Genomic DNA, 25,467 nt, shown 5'->3' with positions numbered 1-25,467 from the left:
GCAGAAAAAGCAGTAATGCTGGTGAGTCAGTCTTGTACTGGATTCAAAGGTAAATGCCAATGCTCCATGGTCAGAGAGGAACAACTTGGTAGGTTCCATACTTGACTCCAGCTACAGAATGACTTGCCTGAAACAGGTCTCCAAGGTATATAAGGCACACACACAGAGATTTCTGGTTTTGGCACAACAAATAGGGTTGTTCCCTACAGGATTTCACCCCGGCAGCAGCCCACAGTCTGCAGCTGAGAAAAGCCTTATGAAGTTCTGTATGTCATGAAGCAAGGGAAACACCAATGAATGAAAAAAACCCCCAAACTCCCAGCAACATAAGAATGGGGAATGCACATTGCTTCTGTTTCTGCACTTCAGGAAGTCTATTTGAGGCAGGGACAACTGGCAGACTGAACAGAGGCCCTGTATGCTGTGGTCACACCAAAAGTGTGACCTGGTAAGTGATTCAGCATTCAAGACCCAGTGATCACTCCAAATAGAGTCACACACTTCTGACACATTCTTGCACTGCCATTTTGCTCCTCCCCGGCCAAGCAGCACACTTTGGAGTGCTGAGAAGAAATTGGCAGCTGAGATGTTTCAACATTTTTCTGTGTGGAGAAAAAAATAAGTGCCCTGAAGTGACAGATGGAATATTCTGAGTAGGTTTAAAATATCTTCCAATATTTCTCCTGCAAACACACTGCCTAGGGTTGAATATCTAAATAACCTGGGATAATTCTCATTCTTGCTAATGATCCTTTTAAGAATCAGATTAACTTTGCATTAAATTCCTGCACATGACCAAAGCAGTTGAGAGTTATCTTCCTTAATTAAAGGACTTCCAGCAATCAAACCCTATGCTTACAAACATAATTGGCTGCACATAAACATAACTAGAAAGTTAATAACAAACATGCAAGAAGGTTGTTTTACGTTTTCCTGTAATTAACTCAATCAGTGAAGAATTAGAGAAAACAAACTGAAAAAAAGTGCAAGTGAGATTTGGTGTTTCGTCTGTGTGGCAGTATTGGTTTTTTTCCCTGAAAGGAGGCACTACAAGACAAAAAACCCACACCAGCAACTCGTGCTTCAAGTGTGGGAGGCGTGCCTCAAAGCTGTAGCCACACTTAAACCCTGTAACATAACCGAAGGCAGTACTGAACATTTTTCCACATATTCTTGCACACAGCTAAGTCTAGACATTTATGTCCACAGTGAGTTAGTGTCTCAGATGAAGAAGAATTGTTTCTTCACGCTTCTAAAATGATAACCTGATATATCATTATAGACTGTGCTGACTACCAATCTCAATATTGGAAGAAAACACCTCCATCATGCTCCTCTAACACCCTGGATCAAAAAACATCATTAAGAATAACAAGAAAATAACAATTTAAGGTTATTGCTAAGGGTATAGTATCTCCCTTCTGTTACAGAAAAAGGAAATAGAAGATGAAATTTAGTAATACAGATCTAGGGTTTGAATGGCACTATCTCCAAAGATACTAATTTTTCTTTTTTACCCTCCAGCACTTCAGATCCGATCCCAAGTATCAGAGATAAGGATAACATTGCACACACTGTTATTATTTTTTTCAGTTGTGAATGTAATGCTGAGCGTCTGGATCCTGTGGATGGAACCTGTGCCTGCGGGCATGAGTAGCCTATTCCCTGCTCACAGGAATTTAAAGGCTTGCAAATTGCAGAGATTTCCATGATAGCTGCTGTTTCCTGCCTTCATTCAGCCCTTTTGTCTCCCACTCCCACTTACCAGCCAGAGAAGAGAAAAAGACTGAATAGAGGCACTGCGTGCTGCTGCTCAAATTCTTGTGGCTTTTATCTCTGCTCTTCTCCCTGCTGTCTGCTACCCAAACCAGTCCTTCCTCCCAATGCCTTCACAGGCCCATCTGACTGTGTAAAACCAGTGGTGGTGGCACTGCCCGGGCTTTCAAGCCCTGGCTGTGGTCTACTCTTTCTCTCCCTGCGAGATTTGCTGCAGGAAGGTGCACATGAGCAGAGACCAGGGCACTGAGCCCAGTCCCCAGATGGCACTGCTGTCACACCATATAATCCCTTTTCCTCCAACTGCCATGATCACCAGGAATCTCTTCCTGTGTGAGGTCCAAATACTGCAACTCTTCTCTTCCAATGATTCTGCGCATGCTCAGGAATCTCCTCTTAAAACATCTTTTTGCCCTCGCATTGATCCCCCTTCGCAGTAAAGTTCTAGTTGTGTATTTCTGAGGTGGTATGCAGGAAAGAATCCACCCCAGCTAAAGCCAACTAGCCAGTGTGGTGTCCTGCTGTACCTTGAAGGATATTTCAGTTGTCATGGTGAATCCATGTGTTATGACCGGCTCTTCCTCCGCTGTCCGTCCTTTCCAGCAGTCCAGCTCCACACAGCGGCAGCCTGACAGAAGCACTTGCCGATACATCTCCACGGATGAGTTCCCAGCCAGCTGTCCAGCTGTGACAGCACAAGAACACAAAAAAAGACAAGTCATTTTAAGCCTCAGGAATAAATACAAATAAACTAATAATAATTAGAGTTAACAGCAGATTTTACCCTGGGCTGAGAGGAATAACACTCACAGGCATACAAAAAGCATAAGAACACAATGGAGATAACTTTGGTAGAGTCAATGTCATGGTTTGGATTCTGCCCCCAGTCAAACAGATATGAGTGAGGAGAAATAACCCAACTGCAACCAGCTCAAAACCTTCTTATTGACAGCATCAAATACATGAAATGAAACAACAGGGAAAAAAGGGCTTCATTTTGTAAGACTTTGTTATCCTTTGACATGCAATGTGAAATTCAGAGGCAACTCAGGACACCAAGATCACATTTTCTCACAACATGCGATACACTTTAGTACAAGATGAAACAAACCTCCTGCAGTCACTAATGGCATCGTTATTAGGTCTCAAACCAATATTTAATATCCTAAATACTGCACTGAGCTGGTCAGTTAAATTTCCTGATGTGATACTGCATTATGTAGGGAGAAATTTAATTGAACTGTTTCCAACAATGAAACAATATATATCTAAACAAGGAAAACTCATATCTTCCTAAACTCAGGAACTATAACAAAAACAAAACAGAAAAAGGAAAACCCCAACCCAAACCAATAAAGAAGTTCAGTTGTATTCGGGGAAGAATATCCAGACAGGGTGTCTTCATATGCCGCACTAGGTTTGATTCCAGTTACATGGATACAAATTTCTTGCAGCAGAGAGGTAATGGTAATGGAAGAATGGCTTAGTGCTTCTTTTAGATGTGAAGAAAATGGCTGCAGCTTCCTGCTTTCTAGCAGACTTCCTGAGAAGATCTTCCTGGATTTCTTGAAGGGAATTCACTTGCTTTTTAAGGAGGCGATGAGTTCATTTACACTCAAGATTCTTTGCTGATGGAGACATATAAATGCTTCATCTAGACTGGCATATAATATAATGCAGATTACTCCAATCCTAATTTTATTGTCTCTGTGGTTCTGTGTTTAGGCTTTACACTGGGAACTACACATTTTGGGCTTTGCTTTACTAAATAGTTTTTACCTGCTACTAAAAACTGTAACAAAGCCTCTTCTGTTTGAAAATTCCTGCTTACTGTTCCTGTCTGCTACATGAGCTGGAGCAATCATACTCTACAAGTTATTAACATTACTCCTGTTGAAATCCATAAGATTCTCAGCTCCTGCTGGAATCAATGGGAAATACCTGTTAATAACAGAAGAAATCGGCCAGTGCTGCAAGGCTCTGAAAATTCAAATGGAGTCAGAAAAGTGACAATGTCTCTTTTTTTGTGAACTTAGCTTTTTCCTATGTTTCCCTTTGATTATGGCTGATTGCCTTTACTCACAGAAAAGCCTTTTTGGTGTAATTCCAATGTCAGGGTTAAGTAGTGGCTCTTTTTCTTTGCAGGAAGCAAATAAGCATGAGCATGCATCAGGGTACAACAGCACACATTTCCATGTACTCATCCCTGAGCATCTGCTTATGAAAACTTGGCTCTTATTATATGGATCCACTGAACTCTGCTGCCTAAAACACTACATTCACTTAGAAAACTGTTCTCCTGCTGTCCCTCTTTTCTCTCAAAGCATTTGAATTTGTTTTAACAAACTATTCTGTGATTAACAAACTCTCCTTCCTGAGAGACTACTGGTCACTATTATTCCTAAGTGCTTTGGACCACAAAATCCTTAACCTTCAGAAGTGCTTAAGCAAATTACGACATGCATCACTTGCCATATGACACTTCTCCACACTACCTTATTAATAAGACTCAGACATTTTGGAAGGATTCCTGCAAAGGATGAGAGGATGTTCCACCTCCAAACCATACAATCTTCAGAAAGACTCACAGTCAGAATGTAAAATGCTAGCACATGTTTCAATAGTCTCAACAGCTTGCTCTTCTGAAATACAGAATATCAGGAATTGTTCCCTCAAATGCTTTTTTTGCATATATTATTTATAAATGTCTGTTGGGTTGTTCTCTATTTGCATTTATTCCAAAATAGCCCTTTTGCATTCTAAAATGTGATCACACAGACACTAAAGGGAACACTTCCAGTATGGTGTTTTTAATAGCCTGAGTACAGATCCATTTTTTAATACTGGAAATTGAAAGCATCCCTTCTATAATGCAAACAGTATCTATATTAATAACATAACATTTGCTTTCCATCACCCTATATAGGGTAAGGAGAAATGGATTTTGACAAAACCTCACTTTTCTAAAAAATATAATTGGGCAAATTATATCTGACAAGACACTACACAAAATGAGCTGGTGTGGGTTGATATAAGCTGAGGATATGACTCTTGTTTCCCCATACAGATCAGTTCTGCACTTGGATAACTTTCAACTGCTCATTTATCAGCAAGTTCATCCTTGTTGGGTTCATTCACCACTGGTTTTCCAAGTGAAAGTTATCTGTGATACATGGACTTCAAATGTGGCTACGATTCTAAGATATGTGTCCTCCCCAAACTGGGTGATGCTCGGATCCAGGTATTTAGAATCACCTGACTCTTCACTACTCTACAGAAACAGAGGCTGCCTCTGCCCCCTCACCCACCCATGGCACCACCTTCTCCCAGCATGAAGTGCCTGTATATTCCCTTTGCCACGCACAAACATGAGTTGCTGAATGTCCTCTCTCCAGGCAAGTCCTGGAAAAGCAAACAGTACAAGCTCAGAGCCCATACTGCTGGGAGCCTGGCTCTTGACTCCAGCAGCAACAGAAGGTGCTGGCAGCTAAGGGTTTTTTAGACACAGTACAATTATCTGAATTTATTGTCCTTCCAAGCTATTTTCCATGCCCAGGACAAGTGAATTAGACCCCACACTGTGACATATTCTGCTACTGCTTGTATGTAAGTCAAAATAAGGCTCTCACACTATGGCTGTTATTTTTATCACTTTATATTGGACCCAAGCAGAATGTGTGGCCAGGCTTGCTCTGGCCAGCAGCCAGAAGATACTTGCTATCAGTTTGATTCAGGCTCACCTGAGCAAAGGTGCACCACTTGTGTGTGCCAGGAGGGCTGGGGCTGGGCAGCCTCTGAATTTGCCTCTGACTCTGCGTTGCAGCTTGGTCACTAGCAGCACCCAGGCTGCTCTTACACTACAGTCAGGCTGTGTGACAGAAAATATCCAGCATGGGGTGCATAGGGTAACCCTCATCCTACCTCAACTGGGACCCACTTGAGAAAGACACACTGCATGACCAGTTGAGTCTCTCCAACTGCAGTGAGAGTAGGACCCGCTGGGACCTACTTAAAGAGCCTTTCCCCTGCTGCTTGCTCACTGTATCTTGGTCTCCCATCAGGAAGGACATGGTGGGGCTGGAAGAGAACAGAGCTTTGGGTCTTGCCAGAGGATCACCTGAGCTCAGTGCAGCAGCCAACCAAAAATTGCTCTTGGTGGTATGACAAACTCATGCTCAGAGCAGACATCACCCATCTTTCTTCCTTTCCATACGGTGCTGTCAGCTTGCAAACTGTGAAGATAATGTTTTGGAGGCTTTGAAGGTAGTGGAGGAGAGGTCACACCAGCAATGATAAAGAGAACATGCCCCTCATGAGACACTTTTCCAGAAACAACTGAATGTATTGGACTGTAAGCAGGGAAGCAGAGGCTGAAGGTGAATGGGATAGTCCCACAATGGCTACATGTGCTCAGCTAATAGCTCTGCAACCTACTGCTGATATAATTTTTCCCTTTAGCCAAAGAAAAACCACATGTTAAAGGCTTGTGATTTTAATATTTGTCATTTCACATATACAACAGCAAGCTGCATGGCCAACATGTGGAAGGCTGAGTATGATATGTAACCATTTGTTTTTCACTTTGGATGCTGCTGAGAGAAAAGCTGCAAAGTCACTCCCCACTGTGACCACAGCAGTAACCTGAGGTGAGGCACCAGAAAGAAGTAGGGTTGCACTGTAAGGGTTCAAAGGAGTAAAGATGTAAATATGATACCAGTGAGAAAAAAAGATGAGAGACAGTAAAAAAAGATTCCAAAAGATGACATTTCTTTAAGTTAGTCTAGGTTTACAACAAATCAGTTCTTTCTTCATGGATTTTTACCTTTGTTCTTAAAAATTATATTTTCCCAAGAAAAAGAAAGCAGTAACACTCCTAAATAAATAATCAAGACTTGATGTACTGCCAAGGGTTTCTACTAAAGGCTAGGAAAATGATCAGCGCAATTAAAAATAAATTCAGAGTGTGCACATGTTTCTTTTTATGTTATAATGTTGTTTCTCTGTGCATGCTTTTTCTGGGTTAAAAAAACTAACAAAGAGACAGATAATTGGTAGGGCATTAAGCACAGTAATCAGAAAGTATTGCCAGACTGAATGGTTTTCTTATTGTCCTAATAATTATTACATGACTAGTTGTTATTTCATGGCTTCAGTTAGGGCAGAGGTGCTTCCGAAGCTTCTCTTCCAATGCCATGAACACTTGAGCAGATCCTTCCAACTCTTCTTGGGAAAAAGAATATCCTGCCACCATTAGTTTCATTAATTTTACTTCCTTGTTGGAAGAAAGCAAAAAGGAATGTGATTGCTGTATCTGGTCTAGCCTCAAAGCAAAATCTAAGGCTGTCAGTTTTTGTAATACACAGATAAAAATCAAATCATTAATCCCATTGTCAGCCAGCTGCCACATATATACTGAACATAACAAACCCACTAAAAGGGAAGGGCATGTGTTTTGTGCCTGTAAATGTGAAAATACACTCTGAAGACAAATTTGAAAGAGATTCAATCTTCTTTTGCACTACTTCCCGAGTTTATTCTGATTTACTCCCCCCAGTTTACTAAGTCAGGAATATTTTGTTAAATTTAGGATGAAGATCATATTTACAAATGTAGCTTCTGAATTTGTTTAGAAATGCAGGAAAAGAAACCTGTAGGTGCAATCTGAGATGATTTGCAGACTTTCACACACAAGTCAAAGCAAATTTGGCAAGTGTCAAGGTAAACAATTAACTGTGAGGGGACCTGTAGTGCAGTTAAAAAATTTAGAATAGATTGGACTAATCATGAATTCTCATCCTTATGACTTTGTTCTTTGTCTTCTGTACTTCTAGACCTTTGGGATATGACTCTGTCCTGACCAGCCCTGATAAAATCTGTGGTACGGTACTGGCTATAATTTCATGCTGGTAGAGGGGAGAGCAGTGTTTTATCTCTCCAGACCAACTTCAAACTGCATTGTCTTTAAAACTCCCTGTGGGCCTCTGCTTCTCACATTTGCACAACAGCTTTACTGTTTTCTTCCAGAATATCTGTATGAAGTTGCAGCATTTGGCTTAAGCATGTCCTAATCCTCAGAGACAGAACAAAGTCCATTCTGGAGGTAAGAGGCCTGCAAAATATCATTTAAAAATTGCTTTTGCTTTGGACACATCTGCACCCTTCCAAAGAGCATAACTTTCTGCATATTAGATTCGTAACTTAAAAGTGGCCACACTGATTTTCACCTCTTTTAATTCAGAGAAACAAAATAGCTGTCAAACCAAATACTTACATGACAAGTTCTAGCACAAAACACATTTTACAGTCAAGATATAAACCTCTGAAAAATGGTGTCTAATGGAAACAATGACAGTTCATTCACTTTATGAAAGCATGAGGAGCTGTAGAAGGAGCTGTAGAAAGGGCTATAACAAACATAAAACAGATGAAAATAACTCCCTGGAGGTCTGTTTAAACTGGGCACCACCACTGCATGGGCTTGTTTACGTTTTGGCACACTGGCATTCTGAAGGAATTGGTCAGTCAAGGCAAGTCTGTTAATAACATTAAAAACCCTACACTATGCATAAGCCTGAATTTTAGCACTTAGAGTAGCATTACTCTTTTATTTAACATAATGCTAAGTCACTAGCAAACATGACAAGACAAAGCAAACATCAAATCAAACAGGAGAGAACTCCCTGTGCACATCTGCTTGTCAAAAAAATGTTTGTTCTTACATAAACTAGAATAGTAAATTTACAGTTATTTTCCCACAAGGTAACAGAATCCTAGAGTAGAAAGCAAGTGCCAAAAGTTGGATTCCTAAACTGCTTTTGTTTTTCAGCTGTGCAAACAATACAGTTGAGAATCTAAATCAAATTAACAGGAGCTTCTGGGTGCTCAGACTTTATAAAAATATGACAGCACCTAAAAAATTCAGCTTGGATATTAGATATAGGCAGAGACGAGATCTCCACTCCTTGCAGTACAGACTGTCAGAAAGCTATGTGCCATACTGGAATCTCCCTAATCTCTGAATCAAAGCACATTTCATGGAGCTCAACAAACTGTCAGAGTTAATGTTTAGGGGCAAATTTATTAGCTACGGAGATGTTTCCCATATTCTGCTTTGCATACTTGCTTGGCTATCCTTCGTTGTCATAAAAATTACATCGTTCCCTCTCCTCCCCAAGTAAGGACTGTAATCTGGAATCTTATCTAAGTTGAGGCAAACTTTCCAGGTACTTCTCTGGGCTTCAGACCAGACCTTATCTGAAAGACACAACCACTGCTCACCTGTCAATATAAATATATTTCATGTAGCTGTGTGGCAGCTAGAGCAGCAATCGAGTGCCACTCTTGCTTCCCTGAAGACTAAACTCCATCATTTGCTGCTGGTGCTTTTAGTGTATTTTAAGGTACCACTGAAATTATGCTAAGGATTTTTGTAAGATAAGAAATCAGATCTGTCCAACACTGTACCTGTGAGGTAGGTATTGTGTGAGGAATTGATGAAATAGTGTGACAGTGGTTGAGACATATCTTCATTTAAATCCAGTTTCTCAGGTGGAACAACGCCATTCTCTTCTCCACTCAGGTATCGCATAAATCCATCCACCGATATCTGTCCTGAGAGAAACACAGATCCAGGGAAAACACCAATTAATTTCAAGTACAGATTTTGCAAGATACAGAGGTTAAGTTGAATACACATTTACACAGTGTGTGAAAGATCATACAAGCATCAGACTGGCCTTCAGCCTTCACCTAGTTATTCATACAGTCTTCTGCTACTATTACCTAATTTTCAGCCATATAAGTTGCAGGTAATACACTTTAGGTGTACCAAAGATAAATTATTTCATAATCTACAGAAAATAAAGGGCACAGGAGAATCAGAGTTAGAGAGGGCTATAAGAATAGAGAAAACAAATGGAAGTCTGTCAAGCAAAGGATCTTCTGGGACAAAACAAATCACACTTTCCACAGGAAACCAAGAAACCTGCAGAGAGCCACAGACACAAGTAACTTTGACCTGTTTTGAGTTTGGTTCAGTGTGTGTAAATGAATGCAATGAAACTGCAGAGCAAAGCAAAACAAACTAAATGAACCATCTTTCAAGTGGGAACTAAGCTTTGCTTTGTCATTTTTATATTTGTCTCCTAATTCATACCTCACTGGAGTGCCAGCATAAATGATCATTTCATATGCTGCTGGCAAATTAGAAAGCTGAGTCCTATCCTCAGCTTAAATATCACCATTGATCTCAATGGAGCTGTGCTTATTACATCAGGATGAATTTTGCTGTCAAGCCCTCTGCATAAAGTTGATTTTAGGGTGTCAGTTTGTACACTTAGACTAAAAAAAAAAAAGATCCAGTAGTCTCTATTTGAATATTAAAGCTTAACTGAATGCATCTGAGACATTTTTCTTTGCGTGGTATTTTCTGTTATTTTGTCTAGATTTCATCTGTCAATTTACTCAACCACATAGCTTTAGTTACTTCAGTTCCTGCCTATAGAAAAACAGATCTCCCGTATCTATGAAGAATCTTAAAGCAGCCACATGCCTGGGGACTCCCAACAATGGGAATTTTTACCTCTTCTCCCCAACCCAAAACATTTTGCATAGTATCCCTATTTAAAAACAGCCAGCTGACTATGGCATTGAAAAATGACTCTACTACTCTCTCCTTTTAGGGCAAATCCCTTTTTATCCTAAAACATATGAATTTGCACATATTCTTCTAGCCTACAAAAAAGTAACAGGCAACCCTGCATCATTTTTTAAAAAGCTTGTAACCACATGATGCAAATACAGCCTGTAAAGCATTTGCTTAAAATCTGTGCTTGGACCTGAGGATTTGACTCTTGATCAGAGAGGAAACAATGTAACAGTCTTAAGTGCAGATCCTCATTTTCATAGCAACGCAAAACTAGTGGCACTAAACGAACCTATTGTCCTGGATCCAGCCAGGGCAGGGTTAGCTTTTGCAGCAGCCAGGAAAGGCACACTAGGACGTTGGGGTTATTCTCTACCATCTCACACCATGTGGAGGGCACAGAGGGGCCAGGAGTACCCTTTGTTCCGGCTACAGTTCGGTCGGGGTGTAGTGTGTGTGTTGGGGCAGGGCTGGGTTATGTGTGGTGACCTGTCTTGTACACTCTGTTATTAACACAGTTGTCACCATTCGTTTTCTTACTTCATTGCTGTTTCTCAGTAAATTGTGCTTATCTCAACCCATGATCTTTACCTTTTGTGCTTCCAATTCCCTCCATTCTGCTGCAGGGGGCAGGGGTGGGGGATTGAGCGAGTGGCATGTGGTCTGAGAGGTTTCAGTGGAAACACTACATCAGGGAATACCACTCCTAAACCACGACAGCCTTATTTGGCGGCCAGCGTGGGGCTGAGATAACAACAGATCTGGCCAGAGTGGGTTGGAAACGAATTTGTTATAAGCATTTGCTCTATTAGGTCCAGAGCCACTGGTCACAATCTTGTTTTGTCTGTTCATGTGTTTGTGGTTCCTCACTCCGTATGTACTCCCGTATAGGCACTATGTGCTGTCATGGTGCTCTTTCCCAAAGCAGGGAGGGGGATCAGGATTGTTTTGCTGCTACGTCAAGTGCAATGAGTCATTTGGTCTGTGTATTCAGTGTTGCCCTCCTGCTCTTACCTCGGGCACCACCTCTGGGGGTTCATTGATAATTGTAGTCATGGACTAAATGAACTCAACAGACATTTTGGAGGGACAGCTATTGTCTAAGGGAATGATACCCATGCTTGTGTGTGTGTATATACATATATATGTGTGTGTGTGTGTGTGTGTATATGTCTATGTATTGGGAAGGTGTAGGATCTGGGCATGATGTAGATGGTATAGAATAAGGGGTGGATAATGTCCTGGTTCCAGCCAGGACAGGGTTAACTTTTGCAGCAGCCAGGAAGGGCACACTAGGACCCTGGGGTTATTCTATACCACCTCACATCATTCGGAGGGGATGGAGGGAGCAGGAGGTACCCCTTGTTCCAGCACCACACACCTAAACCACAACACCTATTCATATCACAAGAAATGTAGTGACAATACAGAGCAACGCAACTATCATTCATTCTTACGACAATCATTGTAAGATGGGTGGAAGGAAAAACATCAAGTCCATCCACTATTTTAAGGCTGTAATCTGAGTGCAATCTTGTCAGGCTCCACAGCTGTTTTGTTATAGAGAAACTAATCATCCACAGGCAGAGGCCTACATACTTTCCTTTTCACAAGAAAAAATATAAGACAGTAAAAATCATGGAAAAAACCACCACTGGGGTTTCTCATAAAACTAAAGATTTAGGAACAACCTTTCTGTTGCATGAATCTACCAGAGAAACATGAATGTCAGCACTACCAGGTGCTATCATGGAGTTAGCTTGACCTAAAATCCACTCTACATCAAGTTCACTGGGATAGAGACAGGGTGTGTGCATTTATACCACACAAGCAACATCATACAGGAAAAAGTAGCTAAGATCTGAATGGGATAGCTGCTATGCTGGAAGCCAAAGAGCCATGTCACATTATAGTGAGCTTCAGCTCCCGATGTTTGAGATAGCTCAGCTAGAGTCATCTTCAGTATCTCTGTGTCGTTTTGTGTCCTTTCAGTCAGACGAGGAGCTTTTTCCTGTCATTCTTCCTCTAGGCTAAAATGAAACAGTAGTTTTCATACACACAATTCTCTTATATAGATAGTCAGGTTGATTTATGTAGACAGTTTTTGAGGTTTTCAAAGTGATCTCTGTGTTTAATCCTCAGAGTGTACCTGGCAAACAGGGACCTTGCAGTCCTTGTTTTTCAGATGGAGACCTGAAGCTGAGGATAAACTAACTGACTGGACAATACCCCATGGAAAACCTGTGGGTTGAGATTTGAACTGCACAATCTCTTGAAGCCTGTTTGGGTGAACTTGAACACCTCTAGAATAGAAGGAAGCAAAGCCAGGCCTGCACTTCCTTCCCTCTATTTTGTGGTTCATTCTGCTTCTTTGCTTCCTTCCACACTGAACTAGGACAAGGTCTGCAAAGCAGCCCTTCTGTGTATCACTGCTGGTATTAACAGAGATCACAGCAAGTATTATTCACACATATAATTAGATAGTTTCTGAGTTACATAGTTATCTGAACTTCTGGCTGTACAATGCTACTTTCCCCATCATAATTAAGCAGTCAGCATTTCAGAAAGTGAAGCAATTTGCAAGTTCAATTACAGCCAATATTGCACCAGTGAGAGTTTGTCTGTGGAATGGAGATGGCAGATGTCAAAGGGGCTTTGTATCCTGGATATTAAAGAGTAGATTGGTTGTGACCAATGTCAATGATATTCTGAAGCAAAGTGCAGTTAGGAGGATCCTCGGTGGACAGTCATCCAAAACAAAATAGCCTAGATTTATTGGTAGGATTTGTTCTCTGTTTCCTTAAGCATATTACAAAATTACCACAGACATTGCCAAGAAAAAAAAATGTGATCAGTCCTTTCCATTACAGCTGTCACCTTCTATCTTCAGATATATATAAGGAAGATTTAATCATGATTAGATATAAAAAGTTAGAGGGAAAAGAGATACATAATGCAAAGACATTCACATTTTTCCTTTTTTTGTGTTTTTGCATTAAAATTATCTGAGTCCTAAATCATTGATGAAACTATCAAAATATCCAGTGTGCTTTATATACTTAAAATTGTAGAGTTGTTTTCAATTGTAGAGGCTTATCTTTTTCACTCACCATTGCCACATTAAATTTCATCTGATGTCTCTCCTTGGGACAGAGGCAGACCCAAAGCTCACTGGTGGTTGCTGAAATGCTATCACCAACTTCTTGGTTCCAGACCTCACTAAATAACCTCAAGTGCAATGCAAAGAAAAATGAGACTCTATCTGACTCCTTCAGACATGCTGGAAAAGCCAGACTGAACAGAACACACAGAGATACAACCACAGCAGAACCCATGTCAGCAGCTACAGCCCTTGAGGAGATTTTTCCCTCTGTGGGGTTTGGAGTTTGCCAGTACAAGAAATTCAGGGTTTTTTTCCCCCCTCTGAGTATCTATTCTCTAATTTATCTGATTAATTATAACTTTCCCCCTTTTGGGGTCACTTGGTAGTGCTTTATTAAAACACTTGAACAGCACAAACACAAAAATGCATCTTGTAGGATCTGGTCAATTTAAATGTGCAACACTTAACTTTTTCCCCCAGTGCCACTGGGACACCTCCCACTGAACAGAGCAGGAGCTCCTCTTCCTCATCTTCCTCCTTCTCTTCCCTTAGGGCTCGCAGGGCTGCTCCTCACACTTTCTCCCCTCACACTTGGCAGTTTTCCCCTCACTCCTCACTGCCAGCACCATTTCACCCTTTCCTAGCCATGCTTCCCCCGAGGGGAGCCCTGTGGAGGGGCTGCTGGAGCCAGCCCAAACTGGCTGGAATGGCCCTGGCCCCCACATCCCCCCACAGCCAGTACCTGGGTACTGACAGCCAATTCAACCCAAGTGCCAAAACTAAGGATATTCTAAACCAATTTTTCCATTTTCACCATGATGCCAGCCTGCTGACAGGACAGGTGCTGCCCGGCACATCTCATGCCACACCTGGATAAACTGCAAAGTCTGTCAGAACCACCAGTCCCCGCACGGAACAGCAGATGCACAGATGTGGTGTTTGATGATTAACATGGATAATTTTTCTTCCCTGGCCTCACTGGACTGAGGAATTTGTGATAAATGTTAGCCGCAGGGTACTTGATTGTCAAAGCACGCATAAGTGGCCAGCTAAACTTTGGTGCCAGCCAAAAAAATAACAGATCAATTTTAATGTTTTTATTGTGCATTGGAACAGGTCTGGAAAATGAAAGAACAAGTATTGAGGAGAAATACAAAAGTGTCTAATGTATTCTTAGTCACAGACATCTATAATACCTCAAAATTACAAATGTGTAGTTGAACACTTGTGTAAAGATTATATAAACTTTTATGTAACTCTGAAAATGTATCTGAATTAAAAAACTTTTAAGAGCCAGAGGCACTGGAAAGTCTGGAAATGTCTCTATATGCCTCTCTCTACATTTATACACCTACATACTTTCCAAAATCCATTCTCCAAACAGGAAGGAGGCTTTTAAAAGAAAGGTACCTTGATTTCTCCATATATTTTAAACATTTTAGCCATTACCTTCTAGGTATGAAATGCAGGGCACAGTGCCCTTGCCATCAAGACTGCCTGCTTGCCCACCCAGGCTCTTCATCACACTACAAAGTTCTCTAGACACGATTTCACAAGACAAAACTAGTCCAAACTCATAGAAACCTATCCAAACCAGGTTCTGGCTTTAGCCCTGTGCTGCTTTTCTGTGCTGTGGATTTAAGCTCTGCTTGCACTTTAGTTGCCCATGCCAAGAGTTTTTCTGTGGGTTCCCTTTCTACCTTGCACTTTGAATTTGGAAGCCCACCACTTCTTCCAGCTACATGTGGTTTGCCAGTGATAATCCCACCTGATGCATCCAAACATCACTATTACAGCATGGAAGAGGAAGTCCATAGAGGAGACTCCAAAAATGTCCCCAGTATTCACTGTTTTACCTGCAGCAAAGTGTGAAGCAGTTTCTTAGTAATCGGTTTCACAGGACATCTCAAACTGCTGCTCCATATGACCTGTAAGGTGGTGAAATTCATGCAGAGATCAAAAAAGAACCACCAGATTAACAGTCAAGTGAAGCTGACCAAATCTGGTATTTTTTCACTAAAATTTGGTAGGAAGAAGTAATTTCCTAATAGAAGAGGAATATAGTTAATAGAGATGCTGAGAGAGTCTATTGAATTCCCTGGCTGTGATCAGCGTCATTATATGAAACTAGGGAAGTGTTTGTGCAGCAGCTTGATCTTTTTCTGCATTCCTGGCTCCAACTGATTGCTCTAAAATAGTTACATGGGAGAAAAAAAATGAAACAAAAAGAACATAAACTAAGTGGAGAATTCTGAGCATTGCACAATATGTCCTTAGTAGCTCCAGCTACATAATCCCATACCTTTCAAAATCTATTACACTAGATCAAACATATAAATGTTCCTGGATGGCAATTTAAAGAAAATCACATAAAAAATGTAACTGCTACTTTGTAAGTGTCAAGGCTCTTTTCTGGTCAATATTTGTCAGCTCTAAAGACAGCAGAAGTCACTTCTGTTATCCCAGATCCTTTTTCTTAGAAGCTGTCTTCAGGCAGGTGATATACTCCTGGCAAACGATCTATTGAAAATTCACAAAATTTATAGGGATAATGAAGTGAATCCTCTTTTCTATGATTCTTAGATCTTGTCAACATTCATCAATCAAAACATTTTCTTCTGCAGCTTACAAGATCTGGAATATCCTCCTTCCTGGGAAATAGGGTTCACAAATTTACTGTGAAACAGGAATTCCAGCCAGCCAGCTGAACTGGTTGATAGGATTGACTGTACTTTGGGAATATACATCTCAGAGGCTCCTCTGTTTGAAGATTTCCTGTGTTATCACAAGGCCCTCCACAGTCCTCTTGTGCAGGGCCAGGCCACTGTGCATTCCCTGCTCCAGTGCAGACGCAAATAACAGTTTCATATATAACAGTTCTCATGCAGTTTCCAGGGCTAGCAGAAGCACAGGCTGGTTTTGACACATCAATCCTTCTCCTGCTGCTTAATGAGACATAGGTAACTTGACAAGATCCTGCTTTCCTAACCCCCTTAACTGTGCCAGCATGACCAGCATGTTGTCCTGGATGTGGAAATGCTTGTGTGTCCCTGGGAGCTTGCCAGCTCATCAACTGGAGGATGTAAACAACCCCTGCTCATTCAACACCTGCAGCACTGTGCCAAGAACAAGATAAAAGACACGAGGGTTCAAAGTAGGGCTGAGCTTCCAAAAGAAACTTCTCTACCAGTGCAGTGCTCTCTGCAGAGGCCCAGGATAAAGGTCAAAACCCCAGCAAATGTAGTATTCTGGGGGAAATATAAAAGTGCAGCTAACCCTGCATACTTCCCAACCCGACTGCTTGGTCTAAACTTTGTCCCCTTATTTCAGCAGGTAGCTGGATTTGCACTCATTTGATTTTCCCTGGGGTCTGCCTAGCCTGCTCTCAGGAGCTTTCCAGTCCTTTGAGCAGAGTCCTTGGACAGAGGGAGATACAAAAGAGAGACACAACTGAGCAGAAAAGAACACTTATCTGAATGTTTTGCACTTTAGTATTGCAACTTAACACCAGCCTTTCCTTGTCCCTTTAAATTTATAGGTGTTTTGCATGACAATTAAAATGTGCGTTTGCTTCTACACAGTTGACAGGTTTGGCCATGCAAATATTAAACATATCTTTCCAAATATTTGCAAACTTCATAGAGCTTTCCATTTGTTTACACTTGTGCTGTTATCCACTCAGCAATAATGTACCTGGAAAGTACAATTGTGCCAAGAGATGTTAATAAAGTAGAAAAGAAAACAAAAAAAAAGGAAGAGAGACAATTAATTGGTGCTTCATATCTCCCAGTCAGCAACATGGAATTACAGTAGCATTTTGTCTCCCAGCAAAATCAGGTCTATTCCAAAGCAATCTGCAACATAAATCACACTTGCTGTAATCCCACACAACTGAGCAGTCCTCTCAACTCAAAGATTAGAATTTGCCAAGTAAAGCGAATACTTGATAATCTAGTGAGAGATCTGGAAATCGTGTCCTATTGGGAATTCTAACTCACAAACCAGCACTCCAATTTACAGCTCATTAGCTATTAAAATTTTCATGCACAGTGTAGGGTAGGATGCACATGCCCTCAAAGTGTCTCTTGACACTGGGCATACATTAGCTACTCTCTGCTTTCTAGCTTTTAGCAGAGAAATTCGCAGGGAGACATTTACATAAAATTCACACTGTGTGGGACACAATGTGCCAGAGCCACTCTGATGACACTCTGAAGCATTTGCATCCAACTGATTTTGGAAGCGATGCTGAAACCTGTGCATCTGTGCAGACAAACGCGCTGTTACTATATTGCTACGGTGTAACTGCAATTCCCGTCTGTATTCAGTTTTGAAAAGTAGGGCAAGACAGGATTTTCCTGTTGCATTGTCCAAGCAGCATCTTCTTAATAGCAAAGCCATCACAAGGAGAGAATATGGTACAAGCTCAGCCCAGACTGAAAATGCCACAACCCTACGGTTGTGTTACTGGACTTGATCCCAGGAACCTCAGTGCCACTCCATTTTAGAAAAAAACACTGAGGACAGTAAAGACCTTCAGACCTCAGGTCAGGATCTGCAGATACTTCAAAATATCTGTGTACCAACCACCATTTACTCACCACATGCAGAAATCACTAGTAACTCCTCCATTTTAGCAGTTTTCTCAATGATCAGTAAGGACAAAAATTCATACTCGTTAGACAGTCTTATCCTATTAATAAGTTGAGGAACAGCACGGATTGCTGTATTTGAATATTAGCGAAGCATTTAATAGAGTTTCTAAATTAAAATTTTTCCTTATTGGAAAAAACTTGCAGAAAGCATAGGCAGAAATCAGCTGAGGTGAGCCTAGAAGACCAGGGCTTCTTTGAATCTGAAAGCTGAACTGCTCAATAAGTCCAGAGGTTGTCACTCTGATTGGCAGTAGTTCTGGTTTCATAAAGTCTTTAATAATGTGAAAAAGTAGATTCAACATCACAGGGTTTAAAGAACAGACCCTTCTCTGGTAGTTGTTAGCAAAACAAGATGGTAAAGCTATAATGAACCAGGTAAATGGGACACAAATCAAATGAGAACACACAAATAATTCAAGCTGTGTAGGTAATCACTGGAGCAAAGGAAAATTAAAAATACAGAGCTGAATTGGGAAGCAAATGCTGAGAAATCCATCACCCTGCAAAGCAGATGAGATGCAGGGAACAGCAACGCATCTGTATTGTAGCTGCGTCAAAAAAGGTGATGAAAAAAAGAGTAATTGATTGGCAGGACATTTTATTATCATGTCATCCATGGAAGAGGTAAACATGCATGGCATCAACACATGTATCCATAGCTAAACCTAAACCATACAGTCAGTCCTACAGGTTCAATGGCCAGAAGTTATGCTTAAATTACTTTAGTACTAACAACATCAAGGGTCATAATGGGACCACTGACACTGCACCCAGTCTTGTAACTAGGTTTTGACTACTTAGTATGAGAAACATGTCTGTACACAGAAGACTATTTAGAGAAGTGTTATAAATATGCCATAATATATGCCAAAACAAGAAATATCAAACATGAAAAGCTGAAGTGGCAATCACATACTAGTCAACAAGTGTTTTAAACATAAGTGATAAGGGTAAGGAAGAACAGTTACAGTGGCCAAAGGCAGAAACAGTTAATGAGATCAGAGTAAGCAGCAGAAAACTTGGGGTGAGTGTCTGAATAAGCCTGGCAGTGCTACAACTAACTGTGCTAAAAAACCAGTCTTGCAATAGATATGTTGCTTGTTTCATTGCTTAAATCTTTAAAATCAAACCAGGACAATATCCTGTTGTGTTCAAATTTCATTTCAGTTCTCTAAACTTAAAGAAAAACATAATGGATCCAATTCTGGCCTCAGTTACACTTGCACAAATACTTTCTGTAATTAGACAGTTATCTGACCACAAACCAAAACAAGCTGCCTTTGGTAACAAGTTCTTAAAAAAGAAATGAAAACTCACTCAGTAAGGAAGGAACAGGGAAGATTCCTTGCTCTACCTTTGAATGGGTATTCTGTAATGAGACACAGGGAAATCTGAATATCAAGAGAATGCTAACTCTGATACAAGATCAGAAGTAAGTGCTTACTGAATGACAAGCAGTTGGAGAGGGAAAACATGGCAAGGTAAACATGTTGTGCTTAAGTAGTCCACATAAAAGAGCAGAATATCATATGCCCAAGGATACTGAGATCCAGAACATTGTGCAGACGAAGGACCATGAACCAAGTAAAGCAGAGTTCAGCATGTTCAGATCAGAAATACTTGTCATTCTAATGAAACTATCATATCGTTTAATCATCGGTACCACTGCACAGAGAAAACCAAGAGCGGATACCATTTTTAAATTTTTTTTGGGCAAGGAAATGTTTGCAGATGGAAAACCCCTTTTCTGAACTTTCAGATGAGATACTGCAGCCCAAGACACTTAGTTCACTGCAGGAAGGAAATATTTCCTATGAGCTTCTAGGCAAGCCATGCCAAATAGCAAACCTCATACTTCTATCAGGATTAGAACTTCAGGAGCACTCCAAGGTCACTACCATCTCCAAGGGGAAAGGAAGATGGAGTGTCACCTGAGAAGAAACAGATTTCCAAATCTCTCTTGTGCCTGTAAGCATGAGCCATCATGTTTAACAAGATCTTAAAGCCAGTGTGCAACACTGAGCATGCTATTTATTTACTTATTTCATTAGCAGTCACAGGCTTTTTCAGCCATTTTCAAACTCCCAGAAGGAAGGGTTCTAACCCACAGGGGCTACAGCCTATGAAATGATGTATTTTTCTCTAATAGTGCTAGAAAACAGCAAAATACACACCTAAGCAGTGAAGACTTTAAACACTCAACATTTTCTCTTCCTCAAAATTTATATGTTGAGAACACATTTATTTTAATGGATATTGATCCCTTAAAAGTCCAGAGCAGCTTTAAAAACATCTACTGTTAGAAAGCATTGCCACAGTTCAGATATTCTCACAAGCAGAGGTTTTGTGTTAAGGAACACAAGTCTTGAACTGTTTCTAAAACTTCAGCAGACAGATATATACAAATTTGAATAGCCAGCAGTTCCTAAGGAGTGGGAGGAAATCACACTCTGATGTAGATAAGCAACCAATCTTTCCTAAATCCCAAGACTGAAGCAAGGTGGTTGGCTCCACCTCCAGGATGGACTGTAAAGAAATGCTACATCTAAAGTTAGCCAGAGAACCACACTAGACTGCAGCTTATTCCTTGGCAGGCATTTTCTGACGTTTCTTTTTTGTTCCCTGTCCAAATTCAGTTTTGCTTAAAAGCATTGGCCTGGTTTGTAGAGGCTTAATATTAGCCTCAGCTACTGTCTTCCAGGTTCTCATCCAAGAGCAGGGCCTCGACTATTAAAATCTCCAATGAATCTGAATCCTGATGAATTCAGCCGACACTGCAAAATAATACAGAGCAACACAGCAATGTAAAAGAGTGTCAAGGAACCTACTTTCCCACCATAACCATTGTCTACATGCAAACATAGCTGCTGCTCTGGGCTTCAGTTGAGGTCTGGAACATGATCCAGGAGAAGGAGGTGCTAAGGTCCCCAGCACCTGGGCAGCTCTCATTCAGTGTATTAGGGCAAATTCAACACAGGTAAACACAGTGAGCCACACCCAGGTGTCCCAGCAGACACTTAAAAAAATTACTGTGGGCAGAAAGTTTGTGCCATTGCAGGGTCTTACAGATACAAGCCCATGCCCTAGCTGCTCTTGACTTTTCAGCAGAGATGTAGTAGAAACTGTTTCAGACAGGGTATCACTTACAGGATATGAAACGACAGATAGTTTAGATTCAATTAAATCTATAAAAACACTACAAAACCACCTTCACACAAGTTCCTAGCTAGCAGTGGAATGAGCACTTTACAACATGGCACATTTCAAAGGCAGACAACTAGGAAAGTGGAAAGATTTTAAATCAGACAGATAAAAATACCATTAATCCCAGCAATACTATAGTTATTTCTGACAGACTTGAAAGAGGGGCATTACTGGAATATGTCACAGTCTTCCCAAACATCTGAAAAGCACCCTCTATAGAATGCCTCAGAGTGATCCTGGGAGATGGAATAATGTTAAATGTTGGCTTACTTCCAACTGCTAAGTTGCATTAAAAGACACCTAAAAATATACAGTTTTTCCCTTAAGCAATACTTCTCTACATAAGCTAGTAATACACTTGCCAAAAAGACTGTCCTGCAGTATAATGGGAAGAGAAAAAGATTAGAGTGTAAATTTACTATAAGTGGTGAAAAAAAATCTAAAAAAACCCCATTGCAGCTAATATTTTTATGTCCAGAAACTCCTACAGCTGAACAAAACATTAATATTAAAAAAATGGAAAAGGATAAAGATATGGCAATGTAAAGACAGTTACACTGAAAAAAAGGGACCTCAGTCCCTTTAAAGAGCCTTCCTTGTCTGTTCTTTAAACTTGTTTCTGCAGCTGCATGCATTGCAGTGGACAATCCCTTTCATAAACAAATTGAGCTCTATCTTAATAACAATTGCTTTTTTTGCTTGCTTTACTACCTCTGATAGTCTGTGCCAGGACCACATTGTTAGGAAAGTTCTCTCAATTTCCAGCCTAAATTTATTCAAGGCCACTTGATCCCTCTGTGTTCTTCTGCCAACATTGTCCTTTAGTTTACCACTTCTTTCTGCCTCCCTTGCGTTTAACCCTGGTGTATTTATAGGCTACAGTCATATTCCAGCTAAAGGATATTGTTAGATGATTACATCTGACATTATAAGGGAAACTTCCTCATATGGCTGCTGTATTATAGTAGTGCACATACTCCAACTATGTTAAGAGCCCTGTTATGACAGATACCATACACACCAGAAGACTCACAGATCATTGCTGGCTCCTCAAAGCACAGACTGACTGCCTATTTAGTCGAGCCGACCAAAGGATAAGGCAAAAAACAAATGACACCTAAAAGGGGATAGCCAAATGGCAATGAGCTCATTTGTGGTAGAGCCAGAAAAACCAAGCTCTTCTGCCACCAATTCTAGATGTCACCTGCTGGATCACAGCAGTCTTCAGTCCCTGTGTCCTCAGGGGCCCTCTGCAGCTGAAAGCACTACATTTGTACATAATGAAGAGTCAAACCCCACAATGTTTATTCAAAGTTTCCTTCAGTACTTGAGTCCATGCTGCTTTATGTTTTCAAAAGTAAACTTTATCTGATATTCATCTTCAAATAATAAATCCTGCTGCTAAAATTGAATACCTCCTTGTGTTCCACAGAAGAGGCAGTAAAACAGCAACAAGTGCAAAAAAACAGTTTTACTTTTAGACCAAGTTTTCTATTTACAGGCTCTGATAGTCTGAGGCAGAGTCAAACACAATACAGGCAGGCAGCAGCACAAATAAATACGTCTCCACAACCCCCGAGACGCAGCATTGACATAAGACTCTCTTATCTCTGAGCAAAAGCTCCAGCTGAAGGGAATAATGCAGTTCTACGTAGACTCCAAACACTCTTCTCATGTTTGCTTTATGGTCCTGTCACCCCTGGTTCTTTCATCCACTTTCAGTGTTAGGACATAGGGTTAAAGTCTGCCTGTATGGTCTGAGCCTGGGGTGCAGCAGGTGGTCTCTCTGGTTTCCAGGATGTGGGACAAGAGTCAGTGCTATGGTCAGCTTCCATATTCTTTAGCACAGGTCTGGTCTGACTGTTGAAATTGAATTATGATTAGTTTATGCTCTGCAGTTTGAAGATGCAAATGGCACAAGAAGTGTGGCTATTCTCCATTCAGCACCATTTGACTGATATCAGTGCAGCTATTCCTGGCACCAGATACCAATTCCAAAACAAACTGCCACAAAGCTCCTGCATCTTCCAAAGTATCTGTATCATACACAGAAGATTAGGAAACATGCCCTCCTTGTATTTTTGACATTTTCATTAACTCTACTGCCAACAGCACAATCTAACTCCATACATATGCACATGGGTCTCAGATCCAAACTGGTTCCTACACTTTTAAAATGCAACCAAAGAACAGTATGTTAAAACTTCTGCTTTTTACTAAGCTACATACTCTTTGTCTATGTTCATTGTTGCAAAATCCATTATTACTAGTCCACACGATTTTGTTATCAAGTTGTTACAGGAACATAATATTCTAAAGGATCCTTACATTTAGTCTTTTACTTGAGATGCAATCAAATAACTGCAAGATCTGAAATGAATTTTACAGCTTAACTAGTAACTCAAAAACAAGCTCCTAAAAAAGAAAATGCAGTGTATTACAGAAACATATTTTGCAAAGTTATTTTGACAAGTATAGTTTCCATCAACTTATTTATGGTGATACCTTATCCATACTAACATTGGTTGCACATATATATATGCACATATTTATTTTTCTAAAAATATTTTTTAAAAAGGCTTTCTGGTAAGCTACCTAACTTCGCACTTGTTACTGACAGCATGGGATAGATTATCATTTTGGTGTGGCTTGAACATTTTAAAGAGTAATAAATCACGCCTGGGATCTATTGTTCTGTCATCATTTGAGAATGAGAATGCTGAGAGCCCTTCTCTTGTACAACTGGAATGCTGGAAAGCACTGAAAATCCCAAAGTTAATGGGTTTTTTTGGTAATTATTCTTACTTTACAGGGTTACAGTTAGGAAGCTTAAGAATTTCAACCATTTTCTAACACTTCCTACAAATGTTTTATGCCAGAAGCCCCTATCATTTGCCTGAATATTTTCTACATGAGAATCCACGCTTTAAATGTCATGAAATATGTCTTAAACAGTAGAGCCATGGTTGCACCGTACTTGATTTTGCCATTAAAATCTGTTGCCTAGGAAATGACCCCCTTCTGCCATCAAAAGACTCCAATGTGTAATTATTCTTAACGAGTTACTAAAAGGTAAATCTCACGTGGTGGGATGAAAATATTTAAAATGTATTGATGTTTAAGAAAAGAACAACACATTTGTGCTGAAGTGAATACTGCGTGGTGTTACGGCTGCCATGAGAAGTATATCTTAACCTAACACTAATTGCTTATTTTATTTCATTACCTAAGAAAAACTCAGCACAAGTACCAATAAATGCACACTAGGGAAACAGAATTAACAGTGGAATTCAAAGAGAGTTGTGGAGCCAGCTCCACTACAATCCTTCTAAATCCGTGTCTAACCAAAACTGACACAGAGCATTTCCAAATAGGTAAAGCTGGGAAAATCTGGAGAAAGAAGTGCTGTAAAATGTAAGAGCAAAGGGTTTTTATTCCCTCCATTCAGATCTAAAGGTTTGTCCCTTTAAATAAGCAGAGATGGTATTTAAATGAATGCATTCTTAAGAGAAAAAAATCAACATTTTTATGCCATTATTTAAAGATGTCTTCTAGTAAGTACAATCTGTGTACACATCTATTGCCCAGGAAAAATCTCCAAAGCCCTTCCAGACTCTATTTTTAAAGCTTACACGATAAAAACCACTGTAAAAATAATGGCTGATAATAACTTAACCCTTGTCTTGCTCCCACCAAAGACCATGGTGGGAAGCAAATATTTTATAGCTCTTGCTTTTTCACATCTCCTTTCCCTAGCAGTCCCTGGTTTCATGTTCTTCATTGTTAGTCTGGTACATGGGTAAGCTATTCTTGCAAGCTTAGATTCTTCAAGAGACACAGGATGCCCCTAGAGCCAAGGCTATTGAATAACTTAACCCTTGTCTTGCTCCCACCAAAGACCATGGTGGGAAGCAAATATTTTATAGCTCTTGCTTTTTCACATCTCCTTTCCCTAGCAGTCCCTGGTTTCATGTTCTTCATTGTTAGTCTGGTACATGGGTAAGCTATTCTTGCAAGCTTAGATTCTTCAAGAGACACAGGATGCCCCTAGAGCCAAGGCTATTGCTCAGTGGTTAGCACTTAAC

The 25,467-nt window shown here is 40.4% G+C and overlaps 1 protein-coding gene across 1 annotated transcript in view; it reads right to left on the bottom strand.

Moving 5' to 3' along the window:
- PLCB1 (phospholipase C, beta 1 (phosphoinositide-specific)) overlaps positions 1 to 25,467 on the bottom strand; it is a gene marked incomplete at both ends in the record, with an annotated part of 90,865 nt that overhangs the window by 43,649 nt on the left and 21,749 nt on the right. Inside the window, 2 exons of the mRNA XM_009074021.1 lie at positions 2,304 to 2,461; positions 9,241 to 9,387. Coding sequence (XP_009072269.1) covers positions 2,304 to 2,461; positions 9,241 to 9,387 — 305 coding nt within the window. The remainder of the gene's footprint in view (positions 1 to 2,303; positions 2,462 to 9,240; positions 9,388 to 25,467) is intronic.

The sequence above is a fragment of the Acanthisitta chloris genome, unplaced genomic scaffold (assembly GCF_000695815.1).
Source record: "Acanthisitta chloris isolate BGI_N310 unplaced genomic scaffold, ASM69581v1 scaffold17164, whole genome shotgun sequence".
Classification (NCBI taxonomy): Eukaryota; Metazoa; Chordata; class Aves; order Passeriformes; family Acanthisittidae; genus Acanthisitta; species Acanthisitta chloris.
Note: the sequence above shows the minus strand (reverse complement) of the source record. Positions and strands in the feature narration are given on the sequence as shown.